This window comes from Onychostoma macrolepis, chromosome 12, assembly GCF_012432095.1.
Source record: "Onychostoma macrolepis isolate SWU-2019 chromosome 12, ASM1243209v1, whole genome shotgun sequence".
In the NCBI taxonomy this organism is placed as follows: domain Eukaryota; kingdom Metazoa; phylum Chordata; class Actinopteri; order Cypriniformes; family Cyprinidae; genus Onychostoma; species Onychostoma macrolepis.
In genome coordinates this window covers 27,878,020-27,898,374 of record NC_081166.1, presented here as the reverse complement: position 1 = coordinate 27,898,374, position 20,355 = coordinate 27,878,020, and the positions used below count along the sequence as shown (strand labels likewise).

Here is a 20,355-nt window from a genome sequence, read left to right as displayed (position 1 = left end):
CGAAGTAAACAAATCCATTGTTTGAGGACATTGCGATGCGAATAGTTCGTGCCGATCTCGGCCTGAAGCGTTCGGGAGGATCGGCAAAATTATCTCTGATAGGAAAACGGCACACGGACAAAACAGGATGTTTAGGATCAATGGGAACGCTCCAGAAAAACATGCATTCAGAAGAATTGTCAAGCCTTCTTCACCGGCAATTTCAAACAGATGAGCATAATAATCTCTCAGCCATCGCTGCTACAAAATCAACATGGAATTCACATGAAAGATTCCCAGTGCAGCTTTCCACCCATTCCAGATTGTAAAAGTAAGTATTTTATAGCAGGTGTTGGTTTGAACACAAGGGCCAAAAAGCCTTTTGTCAGAGGCTCTCCCTCCAGCCGTCCGCCGCTTTGTTTCTCGTCCCTGATAGCATCAAGTCAAATTTGGGTTCGCATGAAATGGCTATAAAACAAAGAAGGAAAGTCGATCCATTCCTGGTGCAAGGAGCGACCGCGCTATTATCTGGGTCAATGAAAGCGAGAGAAAGCTTTGAAGCTCAGCTGCAAATGTTCTTGTTATTTCTATTCTAAGATGCTGGTGGCTTTATTCATATGTACAATACAAGACAAAAGTATGGAAGCCATTTCAACAATGAAATAAAAAATGAAAAAAATGATGAAAAATTTTTCATCTTACAATTCTGGCTTTTTTTTCCCACTGTAAAAAAAAAAAAAGTTGCGCCAACTTAAAATTTTAAGGCAACAAGCATCAGCAGATTTTTGAGTTTTCTCAACTTATTTTTGTAGGAGATTTTTGAATAGTCTCAACTTTTTGTTGTATAAACTTAAAACAACAAGTTGAGAAAACTCAAAAATCTGCTGAAGCTTGTTGCCTTAAAATTTTAAGATGGCGCAACTTTTTTTTTTTTTACAGTGGGAAAAAAAAGCCAGAATTGTAAGATGAAAAATTTTTCATCATTTTTTTCATTTTTTATTTCATTGTTGAAATGGCTTCCATACTTTTGTCTTGTATTGTACATATGAATAAAGCCACCAGCATCTTAGAATAGAAATAACAAGAACATTTGCAGCTGAGCCTTAAAATCATGAGATATAAACTCAATTAACATAATTTTGAGATATTGACAGATTTGTAAGATATAAATGCAGAATTATGATATATTAACACAAAATTGCAAGATATAAACTCGGAATTATGAGATATAAACTCAGAATTGTGAGACGTAAACTATCAAAATTATGATATATAAACTAATTTGAATGAATATTAACACAGAATTATGAGATATTAACAAAGAATTGTGAGATATTAGAGCAGAATTGTGAGATATAAACTCAAAATTACAAGATATAAATGCAGATTATGAGATACTAACAGAATTTTACAGAACAGAAACTCAGAGATAGTCACGATTAATCGCATCCAAAATAAAAGTTTGTGTTTATGTAATATATGTGTGTACTGTGTATAATTATTATGTATATATAAATACACACATACAGTATATATTTTGAAAATATTGACATGTATTTATATGCATATATTTATATAATTAATATTATATATAAATATATTTTATATACAAAATAAAAATTCTTAAATATATGCATGCATGTGTGTGTATTTATATATACATAATAAATATACACAGCACACACACATATATTTTGTAAACAAAAACTTTTATTTTGAATTCGATTAATCGCGATTAATCATTTGACAGCACTATTATTAACACAAAATTGCAAGATGTAAACCTAGAATCATGAGATATAAACTTAGAACTGTGGATATAAACTCAGAATTATGAGATATTAACACAGAATTATGAGATATAAACTCAGAATTATGAGAAATTAAACCAGAATTGTGAGATACAAATGCCAAATTGCAAGATATACACACAGAAGAAAGAAAAAAAAGTCATAATTGATTACCAATTACCATTTTCATTTTTTTATTCCATGGCAGGAAAAAAAAAAAAAAAGAATTGTGAGGTGTAAACTCAGTACTGCAAGAAATAACAATCCAGAATTGTGAGATAAAAGCTTACAATCATCTTTTTTATTTTTTTATTACAGGCTTCCATACAAAAGTCTGAATACAGTTACTTCATTCTTTCTTTCTACTATTTTCATCTTTTATTATTTTAATAACTTATAATTCTTATTTAATAATTTATAATAAAATATAATAATCTGATCACTATGTCTAAAAATGGTAAATGACAAAATTGCTAAACAAATCAAAGCAAACTCATTCATTAAAGAAAGCCTTATCAGTGGTGAGTAGAGTAATTACGAGCAACTTCAAAAGTTTTTTCTCCCTTTTTCAGAAACAAATGCAGTCATGCGTGTCCAGACGTTGCAGTGTGATTGGTGGTGTGTTTGATAGGAACTGACCTAAGTTCCTCGTTCACTTCCTCTCTCCTAATTGTTTGCATGAAGCACAAACGTTCCTCAGCAGAGCGAAGAGTTTTGCCGCCGCAGGTTATGAAATATAGTGTGGAGGAAAGAATGTTGATTTGAGAGTGTTTGGAATCCGGTGCTGATGTTGTGCTCACTCCTGTCATGAGCGCTCGAGTCTTGCTTTGATCATGACGTCAGTCAGCCTGTTCCTCAGATCAATGACAAATGAGCCTGACGACAACACAGAAAATCCACTCAGCGTCAGACGCTTTGTTTTATTAGGCCGCAGCAGCACACGCTGACAAATGAACTAACAAACAACGGTTTAATGGGAAGAAAAAAAATGTAAACAGTAGCACTTCAGTGGACAGACACACTTTGAGATGATCTGAAGCATATGTAGTTTGTTGACAAAAAGCCTTTCTTCAGCTCCAGAAGAATAGTGCAAAGGAAACCAGAAACCGATCGTGAGATAAAAATACATACACATTCTTAGAGGGGACAATTAAGGAAAAAATTAAAGGGATAGTTCACGCCAAAATGAAAAACTTTTACTCACCCTCGTATCGTTCCAAACCTGTTCTTTCTTGTGATGTTCACACTGCAAAGTTTCCATCCTCTGTTTTTCTTTTTTTCTTTTTTTTGTTTTGTTTTCCAATTCAAATATCTAAACTTTCTTAAATCAAGATACATTTACTTGAGAAGTAAAATGGCTTAAAATATTAAAATACTGTTTCCTGAAAAATGCATAAAAATTAATCAAACATGGCGGAGTCCCTCTGCCTCTGCCGCGATCCAGCGTTCGTTCCCGGGGCGGCGCTGGATCCGGTGGAGTCAGAGGTGATTTGAGGATCACGGTGAGGGCTTCCCCAAGAGGAGTTCCTCACCCCTCAAGCGCTCCGCAGCCGTTGGGGTTGCCGTTGGAGCGGGCTGGGACCTCTGCAGAGTGGGGTATACCACCCGTTTCCTTTGGTGCTCCCCGACGACCAGATGTCGATTGCTGCATCGGAGGGTGAGTCGCTCTCTGGGGATGACGACTCGGCTGCGTTGCCCCCTTCGGGTGTGGTAGCGTTGTCTGAGCCAGACCCAGAGATGACGGCTATGCTTTCCCGATCCTTCGAGGCTGGATGAGTGGTTTCTCGGTGGGGGTCGCGCTAGTTCTCAGCGCCCCCCTCCAGTGCCTGAGGAGCTTACAAGATCGTGGAAGGCACCTTTCACTGCCCGAAACAAATCTTGTGGCTCCTCCGCTCTCACCACCCTCGATGGTGGGGCCGCTTTGGGATATGCGGGCATCCCCTCAATGGAGCGGTCTGTGGCCATGCAACTATGTCCAACAGCCACTATCACTCTGCGGGATGACCCGTGTCTCTCCTCGTGGGCCTGTAAGTATTCGTCAGGTCTAACTGGCAGTGCTTATAGAGCCTGTGGGGAGGCGGCTTCTGCCCTTCACGCCATGGTGTTGCTGCAGGTCCACCAGGCCAAAGCCCTGAAAGACCTGCACGAGGGTGGTCACGACCTGGCGGTTCTACTTGAGCTGCGTGCTGCGATGGACCTCGCGCTTCGAGCAACGAAGGTGACCGCACAGTCTCTGGGTCGTGCGATGTCCACGATAGTGGTCCAGGAGCGCCATCTCTGGCTGTGTCTTGCTGACATGAAGGAGCAGGAGAAGGTACAGTTCCTGAATGCTCCCGTGTCGCAGACCGGCCTTTTTGGCGACGCTGTCGAGAGCTTTGCCCATCAGTTCTCGGCAGCCCAGAAGCAGACTGAGGCGATCAAACACATCATGCGCCGGAGGAAACCTGGTGCTTCCACTCCGGCTGCAGCCCCTCAGCCTGCTCGGGCCGGGTCCCTGTGTTCTACCTCGCTGCCCCACCGTGGGTACGTCAGTGGCCTCGTTGGTCCCGCTGGTACGGTCTCTCGGAGCCTGGCTAGCACTCCCCAGTACGTCTCGGTGGCTCCTGCGGACCATCAGACTCGGCTACGCGATTCAGTTTGCCCGGCCTCCCCCCAAGTTCAGGGGCATCCGGTTCACTTCAGTCAAGGCCGTCGATGCCCCTGTCTTGCGTGCGAAAATTGCAGTCCTGCTGGCGAAGGACGCGATAGAGCCGGTCCCTCCAGCCGATATGAGGTCGGGGTTTTACAGCCCTTACTTCATTGTGCCCAAGAAAAGCGGTGAGTTACGACCGATCTTGGATCTGTGAGTTTTGAACCGTGCACTTCACAAGATGCCGTTCAAGATGTTGACGCAGAAACGCATTTTTGGGTGCATCCGTCCCCTAGATTGGTTTGCAGCGATCGACCTAAAGGACGCGTACTTTCATGTCTCGATTCTCCCGCGACACAGGCCATTCCTGCGATTCGCGTTCGAGGGTTGGGCATATCAGTACAAGGTCCTGCTCTTCGGGCTGTCCCTTTCGCCTTGCGTCTTCACCAAAGTCACAGAGGCGGCCCTTGTTCCCCTGAGAGAACGGGGTGTGCGCATCCTCAACTATCTCGACGACTGGCTCATACTTGCACAGTCTCAAGAGCAGTTGTGCGCACACAGGGACCTGGTGCTCAGGCACCTCAGCCAGTTGGGTCTTCGGGTCAACTGGGAAAAGAGCAAACTCGTGCCAACGCAGAGGATCTCTTTTCTCGGCATGGAGTTGGATTCGGTCAACCAGACAGCACGCCTCACCCAGGAACTTGCTCAGTCGGTGCTGAACTGCCTGAAGACTTTATCAGGCAGGACGGCGGTCCCACTGAAACTCTTTCAGAGGCTCCTGGGGCATATGGCTGCAGTTGCGGCGATAATTCCGCTCGGTCTGCTCCATTATGAGACTGCTTCATCACTGGCTCCATGGCCGAGTCCCGAGGTGGGCGTGGAGACGCGGTAATCACCGGGTTCAGATTACACCGGCCTGCCGCAAAACCTTCAGCCCGTGGACAGATCCCTCGTTCCTTCGGGCAGGAGTGCCCCTGGATCAGGTATCCAGGCATGCTGTGGTATTCACGGATGCCTCGGCCACTGGCTGGGGAGCCACGTACAACGGGCACGCAGTGTCAGGGGTGGGGACGGGTCCTCAACTGCGTTGGCATATCAATTGCCTCGAGTTGCTGGCAGTACGCCTTGCCTTGAGCCGCCTCAGATGGCGCCTTCGGGAAGGACGTTCTGGTCCGTACGGACAACACTGCGACCGTTGCATATATCAACCGGCAAGGCGGTTTACGCTCCCCTCGCATGTCGCAACTCGCCCACCACCTCCTCCTCTGGAGTCAGAAGCATCTGAGGTCCCTTCGTGCCATCCACATCCCAGGAGCGTTCAATCAGGCGGCCGACGAGCTGTCTCGAGCGGCACTCCCTGGGGAGTGGAGACTCCATCCCCAGGCGGTCCAGCTGATTTGGAGTCGGTTCGGAGTTGCTCAGGTAGACCTGTTTGCATCTCCAGAAACCACCCACTGCCAGTGGTTCTACTACCTGTCCGAGGCAACGCTCGGCACGGATGCACTGGCACACAGCTGGCCCCAGGGCCTGCACAAATATGCGTTTCCCCCAGTGAGCCTGCTAGCACAGACACTATGCAAGATCAGGGAGGACGAGGAGCAGGTCTTGTTAGTGGTTCCATATTGGCCCAACAGGACCTGGTTCCCGGAACTCATGCTCCTCGCGACAGCCCCTCCCTGGCCGATTCCTCTGAGGAAGGATCTGCTTTCTCAGAGACGGGGCACCCTCTGGCACCCGCGTCCAGACTTGTGGAAACTACATGTGTGGTCCCTGGATGGGACGCGGAGGTTCTAGGACGGTGATCTTCCCAGGAGGTAGCTCTCACTATCGCTTCAGCACGAGCACCGTCCACAAGACGGGCCTATGCGCTGAAGTGGAACCTGTTCGTCGAATGGTGTTCCTCTCACTGTGAGGACCCCCGGAGATGTTCGATCAGAGCCGTGCTTTCCTTTTTGCAACAAGGGTTGGAGCGTAGGCTGTCCCTCTCCACTCTTAAGGTTTATGTTGCTGCTATTTCCGCTCACCACGACCCCGTAGAGGGGAGGTTGGTGGGGAAGCACGATCTGGTTGTCAGGTTTCTTAGGGGGGGCCAGGAGGTTAAACCCTCCTAGGCCTCCCTCCCTACCCTCTTGGGATTTGGCATTGGTGCTAAGAGCCCTACAAACTGCCCCCTTCGAGCCTTTGCAGTCAGTCGAGTTGAAGTTTCTCTCTATGAAAACCCTACTCCTGACTGCGTTGGCCTCGATTAAGAGGGTGGGGGACCTGCAGGCATTTTCGGTCGACGAATCGTGCCTTGAGTTTTGAGTTTGCAACACTGAGGCCCCGGCCCGGCTATGTGCCCAAGGTTCCTACCAGCAGAAGGGTGCTCACTCCACTAGGGGTGTCACATTGTCCTGGGCGCTGGCTCGTGGTGCCTTGCTAGCAGACATCTGTAGAGCTGCGGGTTGGGCAACTCCTAACACGTTCGCTAGGTTTCATAGCCTACGTGTCGAACCGGTTTCCTCCTGTGTTCTCACCTCAAATGGGTAGTGGCACTGAGAGGCCCGGCTCAGAGTCGGCTTTTGGCGTTCTTACGCTGAATTCTCCAGAGAGTTCCTTAACCAGGCAAACCCTGTCGAGTCCTCCAGCACTCCGGCGTCCGGATGTGGCGGAGCGGAAGGGCACGCTTCCCAGTGTTATCCAAGTCCTACTGTCTGGGTTGTTCAAGGAACAACAGTAGTTGACCTTCTCTGTGTAGAGCCCGGTCCTATCGTCTGCCTTATAGGAAGGATCAGGAGGCCTACACAGGGCACTGGAAGGGGCAGCTCCTGTGGCGTTTTGGTAGGGATCCCAATTCGTCGGTCATCTGACGTGACTCGGAGTGACCGACTGAAAGGGAACATCTCGGTTACGTATGTAACCCTCGTTCCCTGAAGGAGGGAACGGAGACGTCACGTTCCGTCGCCACAGTCGCTGTACCACCGCTGAGTGGCCGGGTCACCGGCTCGGCTCCTCAGCGAAAGCATGAATTAATGTGGTACACCTGCTGCCTCTTATACTCACGCTCGGATCAGCGGCAGCTGGATGCAATGATCGCATGCCAATGTCCATTGGCTCGTTTAGTTACACTCGAAGTGGATTGGTCTCTTCTGGCGAGATCCCAATTCGTCGGTCATCTGACGTGACGTCTCCGTTCCCTCCTTCAGGGAACGAGGGTTACATATGTAACCAAGACGTTATTTGTAAGAATGATATTTGAACGGGAAAACAACAAAAATACTGAGTTAGGAGAGATGAGCTTTTTACATTGTTATCTAATCACATACATTCTGTATCATGCTTTTCAGTAAATAACTACTTACATTTTGTTTTATTCCTCACACACATTATCAAATGCCTTTCATGACTTTTAAGGTGCTTTTTGTCAATTTTGGAGCTTGACATCATTCATTTATGTACTTTGTATGGAAGAGCAGCTTGAACATCTTGCTAAACATCTCTTTTTGTATTGCATGGAAAAAAGATAGCCATGCAGTTTCATAATGACATAATATTTTATAACAGAAATGTTATCTCCGTAACAAAGCTAGCATGTGCGGCCACTGCTGTGTGAATGATGCCATCCTGTGGATCCTCTCAACACGTCAACACACACTGAGATTCACATTGATTATTATTTTAGGGACGTGTTGTGTATTTAGTTTACTGATGAAACTCTGATGTGTGTTAATCCTAAACAAATCCACACGCAGCATCTGTGTGACAGTTTAAAGAGATCAGCTCACGTCACAGGATGGGTCGGCCTTTCCATTTGAGGCTTGAGGTCAGTGATCTGAAGAGCTCAAGTTAAAGAGATAAAGTTTCATTTTTTTGTGTCTTTCGATTTATGCATGTATGGCTTTGATGAATGCATGCGTGTTTATTTTCATTTGAGCTGAAGAGTGCGTCTTCAGTCCGGTTACATTTGACCAAAACAAATGCACAAAATGAGCCTTTTTCATACTTGAAAAGTCTTTTGTTTAACAAGACCGCATAGCTGCAGTATTTGACAAACTGTGATGTAATGCCTGTTTCCACTCCATGTCTGCATGTGGGAACTGAGCTTCAGGACTAACAGCGCTGTTCTGTTAACAGCATTAAAGTGTGTTGCTACAATTCCCAAACAATGTAAGCAAATACACAACAAATCTTCACGGTCAGAGCTCGAACGGCTCAAACCTTCTCTTGCCCCCTCGATCGCTTTCACCCAAACGCCACACATGACATCATGGAAAACTGGGAAGCCGAGTCTCTCTCTCAGAATGAGCCGGGAGTCCAGGGATCCATCATTCTAAAAATACAGTTTGTATCGCGGCATTCCGCAAATACTTTCATCTCTAAACCTTGTGATTCGAGTGGCATTTAAGCTGGTTTGATTAGACTATGAAGTGGAAAAGCGGAGCGCGCTGATATTTCAGCATGGATTAGTCATCAGCTGCTTCTAATAAAATGTTCAAACAATCTTGTTTTATCTGGCCAGGGGAGTTTCTTGGCAGAGCCGTGCTTTGCATACTTACCTATTTACCTGGTATGTATATTGGCAAAAATAAACGCTTTTCTTAAAGAGGAATATTCGCATTTCGAGATAATGAAGGAAAATGATTAAATCGTTTGTCATAAAGTTTCATAAACTGGTATGAGGTTATCAATGACCCATGTACTTTTGTACTCCGGACTAAAATCTCGAGCTATTAGAGTACAAACAGTGCAGTTCCTCTGTGTGTCTGTTTGCAGGTATGTTGCTGTGTTTTGCAGACAGATTTGTGATGTGCAGAGAGAACTCGAAATATACGGCTGCTATTAACCTCCATCTCAGGTCACCCCATCTCAAGAGTTCAGCCGAAACGTAGCATGCATGCATCTCAAATGCGTCTCTGATTTCAAGACTATAAACGTCACTCAGTACGTCAGTGCATGTTGATAAAGCAAAAAATACGGCACTCAAATGAAGCATTAGTTAAAATTCACTTTAGGTTCACATTAGGCTGTCTCACACACACGCACACACACACACACACACGTTTGTTTTTGTGAAAAGTGGGGAATGGTTTTTATACTGTACAAGCTGTATGTGCTATTGCCCTACACCAACCCTGCACCTAACCCTACCCCTTACAGGAAACTTTGTGCTATTTCAGATTTTCAATACACTCCATTCTGTGTGATTTATAAGCGTTTTGAAAAGTGGGGACATGGGGTAATGTCCTGAAAAGTCACCTTCTCCTTGTAATACCTGTCATACCCTTGTCATTATTGCACACACACACACACACACACACACACAAACAAAAAAAAATATTCAGAAAATGTTAGTTAATGGCTATTAAAAATTAAAGCGCATTGCAAGAATGTTTGGAATTAGTTCCTAAAAAGTCATCAAATGAGAACCGTACACTAACATTTAGGAGAACGTTCAGTGCTGGACAAATGCATTTGACATGACTCACTTTGACTAACTTCATTGCATCTGTTGCATGAATTTTTAATGTCACACTAAAGTGCAAGCATATACACACATAATCAAAGTTACTTTTGGACAATTACTCGAGGCTCGAGAATTGTGACTGTACAATTTAACTATTAGCTGCCCTCCATTGATCGTCATCTACAGTATGCAGTGTTTTCCATGCTAATGTGTAAATTTTGACATTGCAACTTGCAAAATACTTGCAAGTGTTCTCAGCTTTTTGATGCTGAATTAAATTTCACATTTTGTTCGGGTGTAATGATGCACTCACCATTCTTATGCTCTGTGTTTGAGGAGGGATGAAGGTCAGGCTTCCTCATGCTGGACTTATGATGTGGAGTCTGTTCACTGCTCTTCACTGCATTCATTGCCCTGTTCACGCTCCCCCAGTGTCCCAATCAGCTGCAGTCTGTCCAGGCCAAAACACACATCAAAACACAGTCATATTCAACAAGTGAGGGACGCCACCGATCATTTCACATTCATGCCACGGACCCATAAACCAACTTTAATGTTACAAGATGAGATGACAAACATGTTCATGGAATCATTCACCAAAAAATTTAAATTCGGTTATTGTTTATTCACCCCCATGTCTTGCATGGAACAAAAAAGGAGAGATTTAGCAGAATGTTCAAGCTGCTCTTCATACAATGAATGTAAATGGTGACAACAGCTGTCAAGCAAGACTTTCAATAAATAGCTATTTAAATTTCAGCCTGGCTCTCACACGAAGCTGTCATAAAGGATGAGTTCACCCAAAAAATTACATTTTCTGAAAATGTGCTCACCCTCAGGCCATCCAAGATGTAGATGAGTTTGTTTTCTCATCAGATTTGGAGAAATGTAGCATTGCATCACTTGCTCACCAATGGTTCCTCTGTAGTGAATGGGTGCCGTCAGAATAAGAGTCCAAACAGCTGATAAAAAACATCACAGTTATCCACAAGTAACCAACACCATTCCAGTCCATCAATTAACATCTTATGAAGCCAAAGGAAACAAATTGTTTTGGAAGCGTTATAATGGATTATGGATTTGTACAATCCGGATTCTGGAAATGTCGGGACGTTTTGTAAATTTGAATAAAATGAAAACTAAAAGAATTTCAAATCACACGAGCCAATGTTTTATTCACAATAGAACATAGATAACATAAATGTTTAAACTGAGAAATTTTACAATTTTATGCACACAATGAGCTCATTTCAAATTTGATGCCTGTGACAGGGACATGTTTACCATGGTGTAGCATCTCCTCTTCTTTTCAAAACAGTTTGAAGTAGTCTGGGCATCGAGGTTATGAGTTTCTGGAGTTTTGGTGTTGAAATTTGGTCCCATTCTTGCCTGATATAGGTTTCCAGCTGCTGAAGAGTTCGTGGTTGTCTTTGATGTATTTTTTGTTTAATGATGCACCAAATGTTCTCTATAGGTGAAAGATCTGGACTGCAGGCAGGCCAATTCAGCACCCCTCTTCTACTACGAAGCCATGCTGTTGTAATAGCTGCAGTATGTGGCTTTGCATTGTCCTGCTGAAATACACAAGGCCTTCCCTGAAGTAGACGTCGTCTGGAGGGGAGTATATGTTGCTCTAAAACCTTTATATACCTTTCAGCAGTCATAGTGCCTTCCAAAACATGCAAGCTGCCCGTACCGTATGCACTTATGCACCCCCATACCATCAGAGATGTTGGCTTTTGAACTGAACGCTGATAACACACTGTAAGATCTCCCTCCTCTTTAGTCCAGAGGACACGGCGTCCGTGATTTCCAACAAGAATGACAAATTTGGACTCGTCTGGCCATAGAAGACTTTTCCACTTTGAAACAGTCCATTTTAAGTGAGATTTGGCCCACAGGACACGACGGGGCTTCTGGACCATGTTCACATATGGCTTCCTTTTTGCATGATAGAGCTTTAGTTGGCATCTGCAGATGGCACGGCGGATTGTGTTTACTGACAGAGGTTTCTGGAAGTATTCCTGGGCCCATTTAGTAATGTCAATGACAGAATCATGAGTGATGCAGTGTCGTCTGAGGGCCCGAAGACCACAGGCATCCAACAAAGGTCTTTGACCTTGTCCCTTACGCACAGAGATTTCTCCAGTTTCTCTGAAGCTTTTGATGATGTTATGCACTGTAGATGATGAGATTTGCAAAGCCTTTGCAATTTGACGTTGAGGAACATTGTCTTTAAAGTATTCCACAATCTTTTTACGCACTCTTTCACAGATTGGAGAGCCTCTGCCCATCTTTACTTCTGAGAGACTCTACCTCTCTAAGACATCCCTTTTATAGCTAATCATGTTACAGACCTAATGTCAATTAACTTAATTAGTTGCTAGATGTTCTCCCAGTTGAAATCTTTTCAAAATTTGTTGCCTCCGTGCCAACTTTTTTGAGACCTGTAGCAGGCATCAAATTTGAAATGAGCTCATTTAGTGGATAAAAGTGTGATATTTCTCAGTTTAAACATTTGTTATGTTCTCTATGTTCCATTGTGAATAAAATATTGGCTCATGTGATTTGAAAGTCTTTTAGTTTTCATTTTATTCAAATTTTAAAAAGTCCCAACATTTCCGGAATTCGGGTTGTATTTTAGCCAGAAGCAATTGTTTGAAGATAAAAACGTCTTAATGTTGGATTTGTTTCTTACAAACACAGAGCTTGTGGCTGCTATAGATGTTAACTGATAGACTGGAGTGGTGTGGATTACTTGTGGATTATTGTGATGTCTTTATCAGCTGTTTGGTCTCTTATTCTGACGGCACCCATTCACTGCAGAGGATCCATTGGTGAGCAAGTGATGCAACATTGCAACATTTCTCCAAATCTGATGAAGAAACAAACTCATCTACATCTTGGATGGCCTGAATGTGACTAAATTTTCAGCAAATTTAAATTTTTGGCTGAAATATTCTTTAAGATTTGAAATGTAGCGAACATGAACTACTCTTATGAAGATTTTATCTGTTTTTGTCCATTTATCACCATTTAATCTCATTGTAAGTTTGAACATTCTGCTAAACATCTCCTTTTGTGTTCCACAGAAAAAAGAGTATGCAGGTTTGGAAAGATATGAGAATGAGTAAATGAAGAGAAAATCTTTAGTTTATACCTTTAACATTGTCATTTACTGGACTATCTTTGGTCATCTACACTCTTAAATATAAAGGTTCTTTTTTGACATTGATGGTTCCACGAGGAACCTTTAACATCCATGAAACCACTAAAGGTTCTTTTATAGTGCAAAAAGGCTCTTTAGACCATTAAAATGTTCCTCACATTAAGAAAAATGGTTCTTCTACTGCACTGCTCTGCAAACCTTTATTTTTAAGAGCGTAAGAAGCAGCAAAAGCCTTGAACTGAAGCCACAGAATGTGTTTCTGAAACAAACAGGACCTTTTGCTGTTGATTTTCCTTCAGATCTGTTTTAGCAAGCAGATATTGAGCAGCGAGCAGAGCGTTTCTGTTTGTTTATAAAGCATAAGCTCTCTTAAAGCTCAACAAATGCGCCTCCTTCCACCATGACATTCATTTACAGAGTTCACAATGACGGACCTTAAACACAAACGCTCTCAATCCAGTAGCTTTAAGGGCCTCCACAACGTGTCCTCGTGAAAAACGAGGCCTTCAGCTTCCTTTCCACGAGCCAAGACTTCTTTACACACCATCTACAGAAACAAACCGCATAGGGCACTCCAAACATACAGCTCTGTTTTCTTTAATAAGCTGTGTTTTCAAAAGCACTTAGATGTCTGAAGGACATTAATTCCCTAAAAATGTCACGGCTTGTAAAAATAGTCATGTTATCAAAGCCACACTGCCAATTTATTGCACATTCGACAAGCCAAAAAGCCACGGCACTGATAAAACCTTTGGAATCATGGAGTATAATACGTATGGTGTATTAGGTTTATGTTTTACAAATAAAACTGGTTAGTCATGATAACTTGCCAATATCTTTTACAAGTTAAGAAATGTTTCAGATGGGATACATTTTGATCTTGTTTCTCATGTAAGTGTGCACCAATGTGAGGTCAAACCAAACCAAAACAAATGAATATTCTGGAAGCAGAAACATCTGATCAAGCGTCTCTCACCACACAGACTGAAGAAAGACTCTTAACTGATGGGCAGCTCTTTAAAGCCTCCGTCACAGATGCAATCCCGCTCATTATGTCGCGTGTGAGCATTTAGGGATGAATGGTGAGGGATACATGTGAGCCAGTGACAGTACTGCAGTAAAACATCACACAGGAGGAGCGCTGATAAACCAAAAGGCCATCGTGATGCACGGGAATTCATCATCACCTCTGTGTATGTAGTAAATCAGTGCTGTAGGAGCAAATCACTGTGCAATTATTGTTTTGGTTACTTGGAATTATTTTATACGTAGCAACTATCATACCTATTGCTATACTACACTTTCTGTAAAATATTTTGAATTGTTATTTTTGAATATACATAGAATCACGGTTTCCACAAAACTATTCAGCAGCACAACTGTTTTCAACATTGATAATAATCAGAAATGTTTCTTGAGCAGCAAATCAGCATATGTGACCCTGGACCACAAAACCAGTCTTAAGTGTCAATTTGTCGAATTTGAGATTTATACATCATCGGAAAGCTGAATAAATACGCTTTCCATTGATGTATGGTTTGTTAGGATCGGACAATATTTGGCCGAGATACAACTATTTGAAAATCTGGAATCTGAGGGTGCAAAAAAATCAAAATATCGAGAAAATCGCCTTTAAAGTTGTCCAAATGAAGTTCTTAGCTATGCATATTACTAATCAAAAATTAAGTTTTGATATATTTACGGTAAGAAATTTACAAAATATCTTCATGGAACATGATCTTTACTTAATATCCTAATGATTTTTAGCATCAAATAAAAATGGATAATTTTGACCCATACAATTTTTGACCCATGTATTTTTGGCTATTGCTACAAATATACCCCTGCGACTTACGACTGGTGTTGTTGTCCAGGATCACATATTAGAATGATTTCTGAAGGATCATGTGACACTGAAGACTGGAGTAATGATGCTGAAAATGCAGCTTTGATCATAGGAACAAATGACGTTTTAACATATATTCATATAGAAAACAGCTATTTCAAATTGTAATAATATTTCACAATATTACTGTACTTTAGATACTAGAGATGTCTTTCAAAAGCATTAAACATATCTTCTGACATAATTCCTGTGACAAAGGAATGACAGAAATTTACAGCTTTCATTTAAGAATTCATTTAAATGCAGTTTTATGTGGCATGTTTTCTTTTCTGTCATTTTGAATCTTTCTCTTCTCCCACTATATTTCAAACTGACCACCAGTTGAGTTGAGCGATTGCCAAACGTATGGGAGGTTTTCATTGCTTGTGTTATTTATGTTGGTGTTTCTCCAGGACTTACAGGGATGAGTTTGTGAAAGAATTAACACACTGATGATTTTTCTCTATTCATTGTATAATGACCCTGTGCTGTGTGACAAGAGTCGCTACTTTCAGATTTCATCTGTCTGCAGGAACAATGAACAACTCCACTAATCTACAATTAAAGGGCAAGATTTTCCCCTGGAACATTTTCAGCTGCATTTTTAACTTTTATGAGGACACACTGTATGATAAGTACATATTCTCGAGTCAGCTAATTAATAACAATAAATTCTTAATCTGGCCAATAAAATCAAAACGACATGAAATATAAAAGCATGCAGCTCTTAATAATGCGCAAGGTATCTCAAAAACACTCTTCTAGAAGAAAAAAATTGTGAACAATAGAAAAGAATATACATCACCTGAGACCTGAGCTAACATTTATTATTATTATTAATGATAATAATAATAATAATAATAATAATCAGAAAACATATTAATTCACTATGAGGACATTTTCCTCCCTTTGGCACAAAACAAGCACATTAACTTTCTCAAGCCTAAATCTAAATATAATAACAGCATTAATTATCTGGAAATGGAATGTCACAAATATCAGCAAAAATTTATGGAGGATTTATTCATTTGACAGCACTGCTGATGCAATTTACAAACATTCCTTTTTTTAATACAACATATCTTTTCCAACAATTTCCCTATAATTATGCACCACTAAATCCACACAACAAATGATTTCAGAATCAGTAACACGTGTCGGCCTGAGTCCAATGACAGACAACATATAAATAAAAGCTTCTGAGGAAGGACGTGTTTAACAAACGGACTAATCAGAGGTCTGATGGGAAAGCGAGGTGGAATCTGTTGATGTGTTAGTAACGTGTCGTATTTACAGACGAGCTTCTCCACAGTAAACAGATGCAGGGAAAGGTGTCGCAGCATGAGCCGAATGGCTTTCTACCTGAAGATTTGGCAAGATTTAGAGCTTTTGCCATTCTATAATAAACAACTGCATGGGTATATTGAAAATATTTACTTCATTCTGCTGTGTGACTTATGGCAACACGGCCACTAAACAGAATGTCAGGAGTGTTATGGCGTCAGGTACCACGGCCTGTATAAATACTCTCTGTACACTTGTTTATAGGAAAACCCCATCTGGATTGAGCAGACGCACCGCTGACCTCCCTTCTTCAAACGGAAAATATAACACAAGTGTTTGCTGAGAGAACTACAGCGGTGAACTGTCACTGACAGACTCCACGTTCATACCTCATAAACACATGCTGAAGAACAATCCACGCAGAAACATAAACATCCATGTTCATGATCATCATGTTCTCCAGCAGGACCTCAGATCATCTGAAGAGCTTCCCGAAAATGTCCGTCAGACGAGCAATGATATTTCTTATTTATTTTTCATCATACACTCTCAGAAATAAAGGTACAAAAGCTGTCACCGGGGCGGTACCTTTTCAAAAGTACTCTTTTGTACCTATTAGGTTCAAATATGTACACTTTAAGTACTAATATGTACCTTTAAGGTACCAAAATGGACCCTTTAGGTACAAACATGTACCTTTTGCCGCCCCAGTGCCAGCTTTTGTACCTTTATTTCTGAGAGTGTAACTAAAGCCATTTGCTTATGTCTGGGGTTGAATGGGATTTTAAATAATAAAAATATATAATAATAATTGGTCTACTGCTCTTTTTAAATAAAATTTAAAATTTAAAAAAAAATTTAAATGTCTGAATACTACTACTACAAATAATAATAATATATGAACAATGTTTCATGTCCAGTCAGTCTACTGTCCTTTCTAAGTAAAAGGTAAAAACTCCCAAAAATAAATCTGAAAGTATTAATAATAATAATAATAATAATTATTATTATTTGCTTTGGGTAAAAATGTCAGCAAAATGCACTCATGTAATATAATACAATAACTTAATAAACATATAATAATAATATGATGTGTGTGTAATATGATGTGTACACGTGTGTGCGTGTGGATAATATGAAGAATAATATGAAGAATCAAGCACTGCCCAGCCTAGCATTTCAATTTAGTTTGAGACGTTCACCATCGGAGTATTGAGGTTATTAATAGCAGAATGTGCTAAACATCAGAGCAAACTTTTTTTGACTTTACCTTTTTATGACCGATGTGGTTTAGTCTAGAAAGCCCTTAAAAGCCACGGATGACGGGCGATGCATACAGTCGTCTGGAGTGACTTATGAGAGATTAGCTATGTAAACCGCTGAAGTTAACAGGTTAACCATCTCAACAAATACACACAACACACTACTCACATGCCTGCAGTGCTGCCATGCTTTCTGATGAATCTGTGCGCATTTCCAGACTGAATCGTGTCATATTAGACAAACCCTGAACATTTCAAACAGACGGCTCTGTGTTACAAGCCACTCTGGGCAAAAACCAAACACATTTTATAGTTGTAATGACTGAAACAGTTTACATTTCTGAGTTTAAGAATGTAGACTTTTCTTTAACCTGACCTTTTGTGTTATTTTAAATGATCCTTTGCTTAAGTTCAGCACGGAAATACTCTGGTACCCAGCCGGACTCAAACCCAATGCACCCAAACTCCCGTCACAGGCTGATTTACTCTCAGTGTCTCCGCTGTGGGACTCGTATGATCGGCCTGGTGCTCTGTAAGCAGAATTACAGCTGAAGCACTTCTGTTCTTCTGGTTTATTGTGTCTATTTGACACTGATCAGCAGTGTGGGGGGTAACGCATTACAAGTAACGCGCGTTATGTAATCAGATTACTTTTTTTCAAGTAACTAGTAAAGTAACGCATTACTTTTTTAATTTACAAGAAAATATCTGAGTTACTTTTTCAAAAATGTAACGCCAGTTACTTTGTTTTCCCATTTATTGACTGACAAGTCTCCTGTCCCCATGTTGGGAGAAATCAGAAGTACAGAGGCGTTGTATTTGAACATGATGATACTGTAGTTCTAGACTAAATGTGAACGTGCATTAATTCATCTCACTGGCAAAAAAACAGATTCAGTATTCATCAAAATGAATTAAAACAGTGAAATGCAAACTCAGAATATGACCTGCAATAATTAAATATGTTAAATAACACAAATGTATCTAATCTCATTTTATTAACCAATGTCTTTGCTGCTGTTACTTTTTTAAAAAGTAACGCGAAAGTAATGCAAAAGTAACGTAACACATTACTTTCCATAAAAAGTAACTATGCAACGTAATTAGTTACTTTTTTAGGGAGTAACGCAATATTGTAATGCATTACTTTTAAAAGTAACTTTTACCCAACACTGCTGATCAGTGACAACTGAGTTACACTTCACTGAAACACATAAGGAAGAAAGACATTCAAATTACAGAATCAACAAATCAAAAATAACTCTGATTCCATCAAGAAAAAGCATGAAACTGAGCACAGACGCCATGACAGATTAACACAGTTCACAACATGTACCCTAACTAGGGCTGTCAAGCAATTAGATATTCTAATCTCTTTATTTGCATGATGTGCTGATTAATAAAGCTAATCATTTTGGGTGAGAAATTACACACCGAAAGATCATTTAAAGTCATTATTGTGTAAAATGAGAAAAGCATTGAATAGACTTTACAAAAAAGTTGCTTTTGACAGAAATATTTTGATTCAAAATAGAATTTATTACACAAACTTTTAAGGCTACAATGAGGCCATTAAAATGTAGGTGAAATTTAGGTATATTTACACAGACTGTTCAGAGATGCCATGAATGCATTTACACATAAATAATTCTATGAGATTAATGGATTTTGAAATGATTCAAGAAAAATGCAAAGCTACCCTAAACATGAAATTAAAAGTGCCAGTAGGGGGCGGTGAGTCACTGTCTTAATGAGTGAGTCATTGAATCATTGACTCAACCGATTCATTCAAATGGCTGATTCACTCAGAAACAAAGTGAGTGTCTCTATGAATCATTGACTTGATTCGTTCAAAACTGTGGATTTACTCAGTACTGAATCACTGCTGTGTGTTGATCAGAGACTCAGTGGTTCTACTGTGGCTTTGATTGGAATGATTTTCATTTGCAAAATGCAGCAAAATCAAACAATCTTAAATATATCACAATATTAACTTGTTTACTGAACTGTTGTATAAATCAATATCACATTAGCAGTTGAGCAGATATTGGGGAGAAACAGCACTCTTGCCGGTGTGATATTGCTAAACTATATCATAAGAGGGTGATTTTTTGCACTCATATCTTGAATTTTAGGCTCATGTAACTGCATTCTAATTGGCTTCATCATGCAGTCAGTCGTCCTGCATCAGCAACTGTATCAATTTAAGATGACGGACAGCTCTGGGCTGGGCGTGCATTAAATGCCTTAATCATTTTAACTCTGTATTGTTTTTTTCCATAATTCATTGGACCAAATTAAGTCAACAGCCCTAACCCTAACAGATAAAAGCTGTTGCGTTTTTCTTAACAATTTGTATATTACAATATTCTAATTGGCTGCATCACGAATGATAAAGTGTTGAGATTCAGCATCACTCAAATCATCTGGAAATCAAGGGTGGCCGAAGCTCTGTTGTGTTTTACTCTCAATTAAACGGATTCTGCTCCGTCAGAAACTCGTCAGACCTGCTGTGTTTGTCTTTGTGTAAATTTCTCCCATTCCTCCCTGAAACTCTGTGGTACAGATTGTTCTCTTCAGTGTCAAAGAGTGTCTGCTGATGCTGAGGAAGGCTTGTCGACCTTCAGCGGCACACAGTGTATTCAAGAACACAACTGCTGATTTATCAGAGCCGTACGTGCAGATTTTTCACTTTATGAGAACAATAACTCTTACATTTTCTCGTAAAATTGATGACAGACTTCTGCATTTTAACTGTGTGAAACACTCTTGAGTCGTCTGCAAAATGAACATGAAGAAATATCAAGAACTGTTAATGAAAATATGGCCTTTGTGTCCCTAATGAAATTCCCTGTGGCTTTACAGTCATTTGATGTGACTTTGATTCATTGACACTTTCCACAACAGGGAACAA

At 41.0% G+C, this 20,355-nt stretch overlaps 1 protein-coding gene across 8 annotated transcripts in view; it reads right to left on the bottom strand.

The window, feature by feature from the left end:
- Positions 1–20,355, bottom strand: part of myocd (myocardin) — a 129,606-nt gene that overhangs the window by 57,222 nt on the left and 52,029 nt on the right. For all 8 annotated transcript variants that reach the window (XM_058792813.1, XM_058792812.1, XM_058792818.1 and 5 more), the window contains exon 3: positions 10,155–10,292. In XM_058792813.1, the coding sequence (XP_058648796.1) occupies positions 10,155–10,251 (97 nt within the window). In that variant the 5' untranslated portion in view covers positions 10,252–10,292. The remainder of the gene's footprint in view (positions 1–10,154; positions 10,293–20,355) is intronic.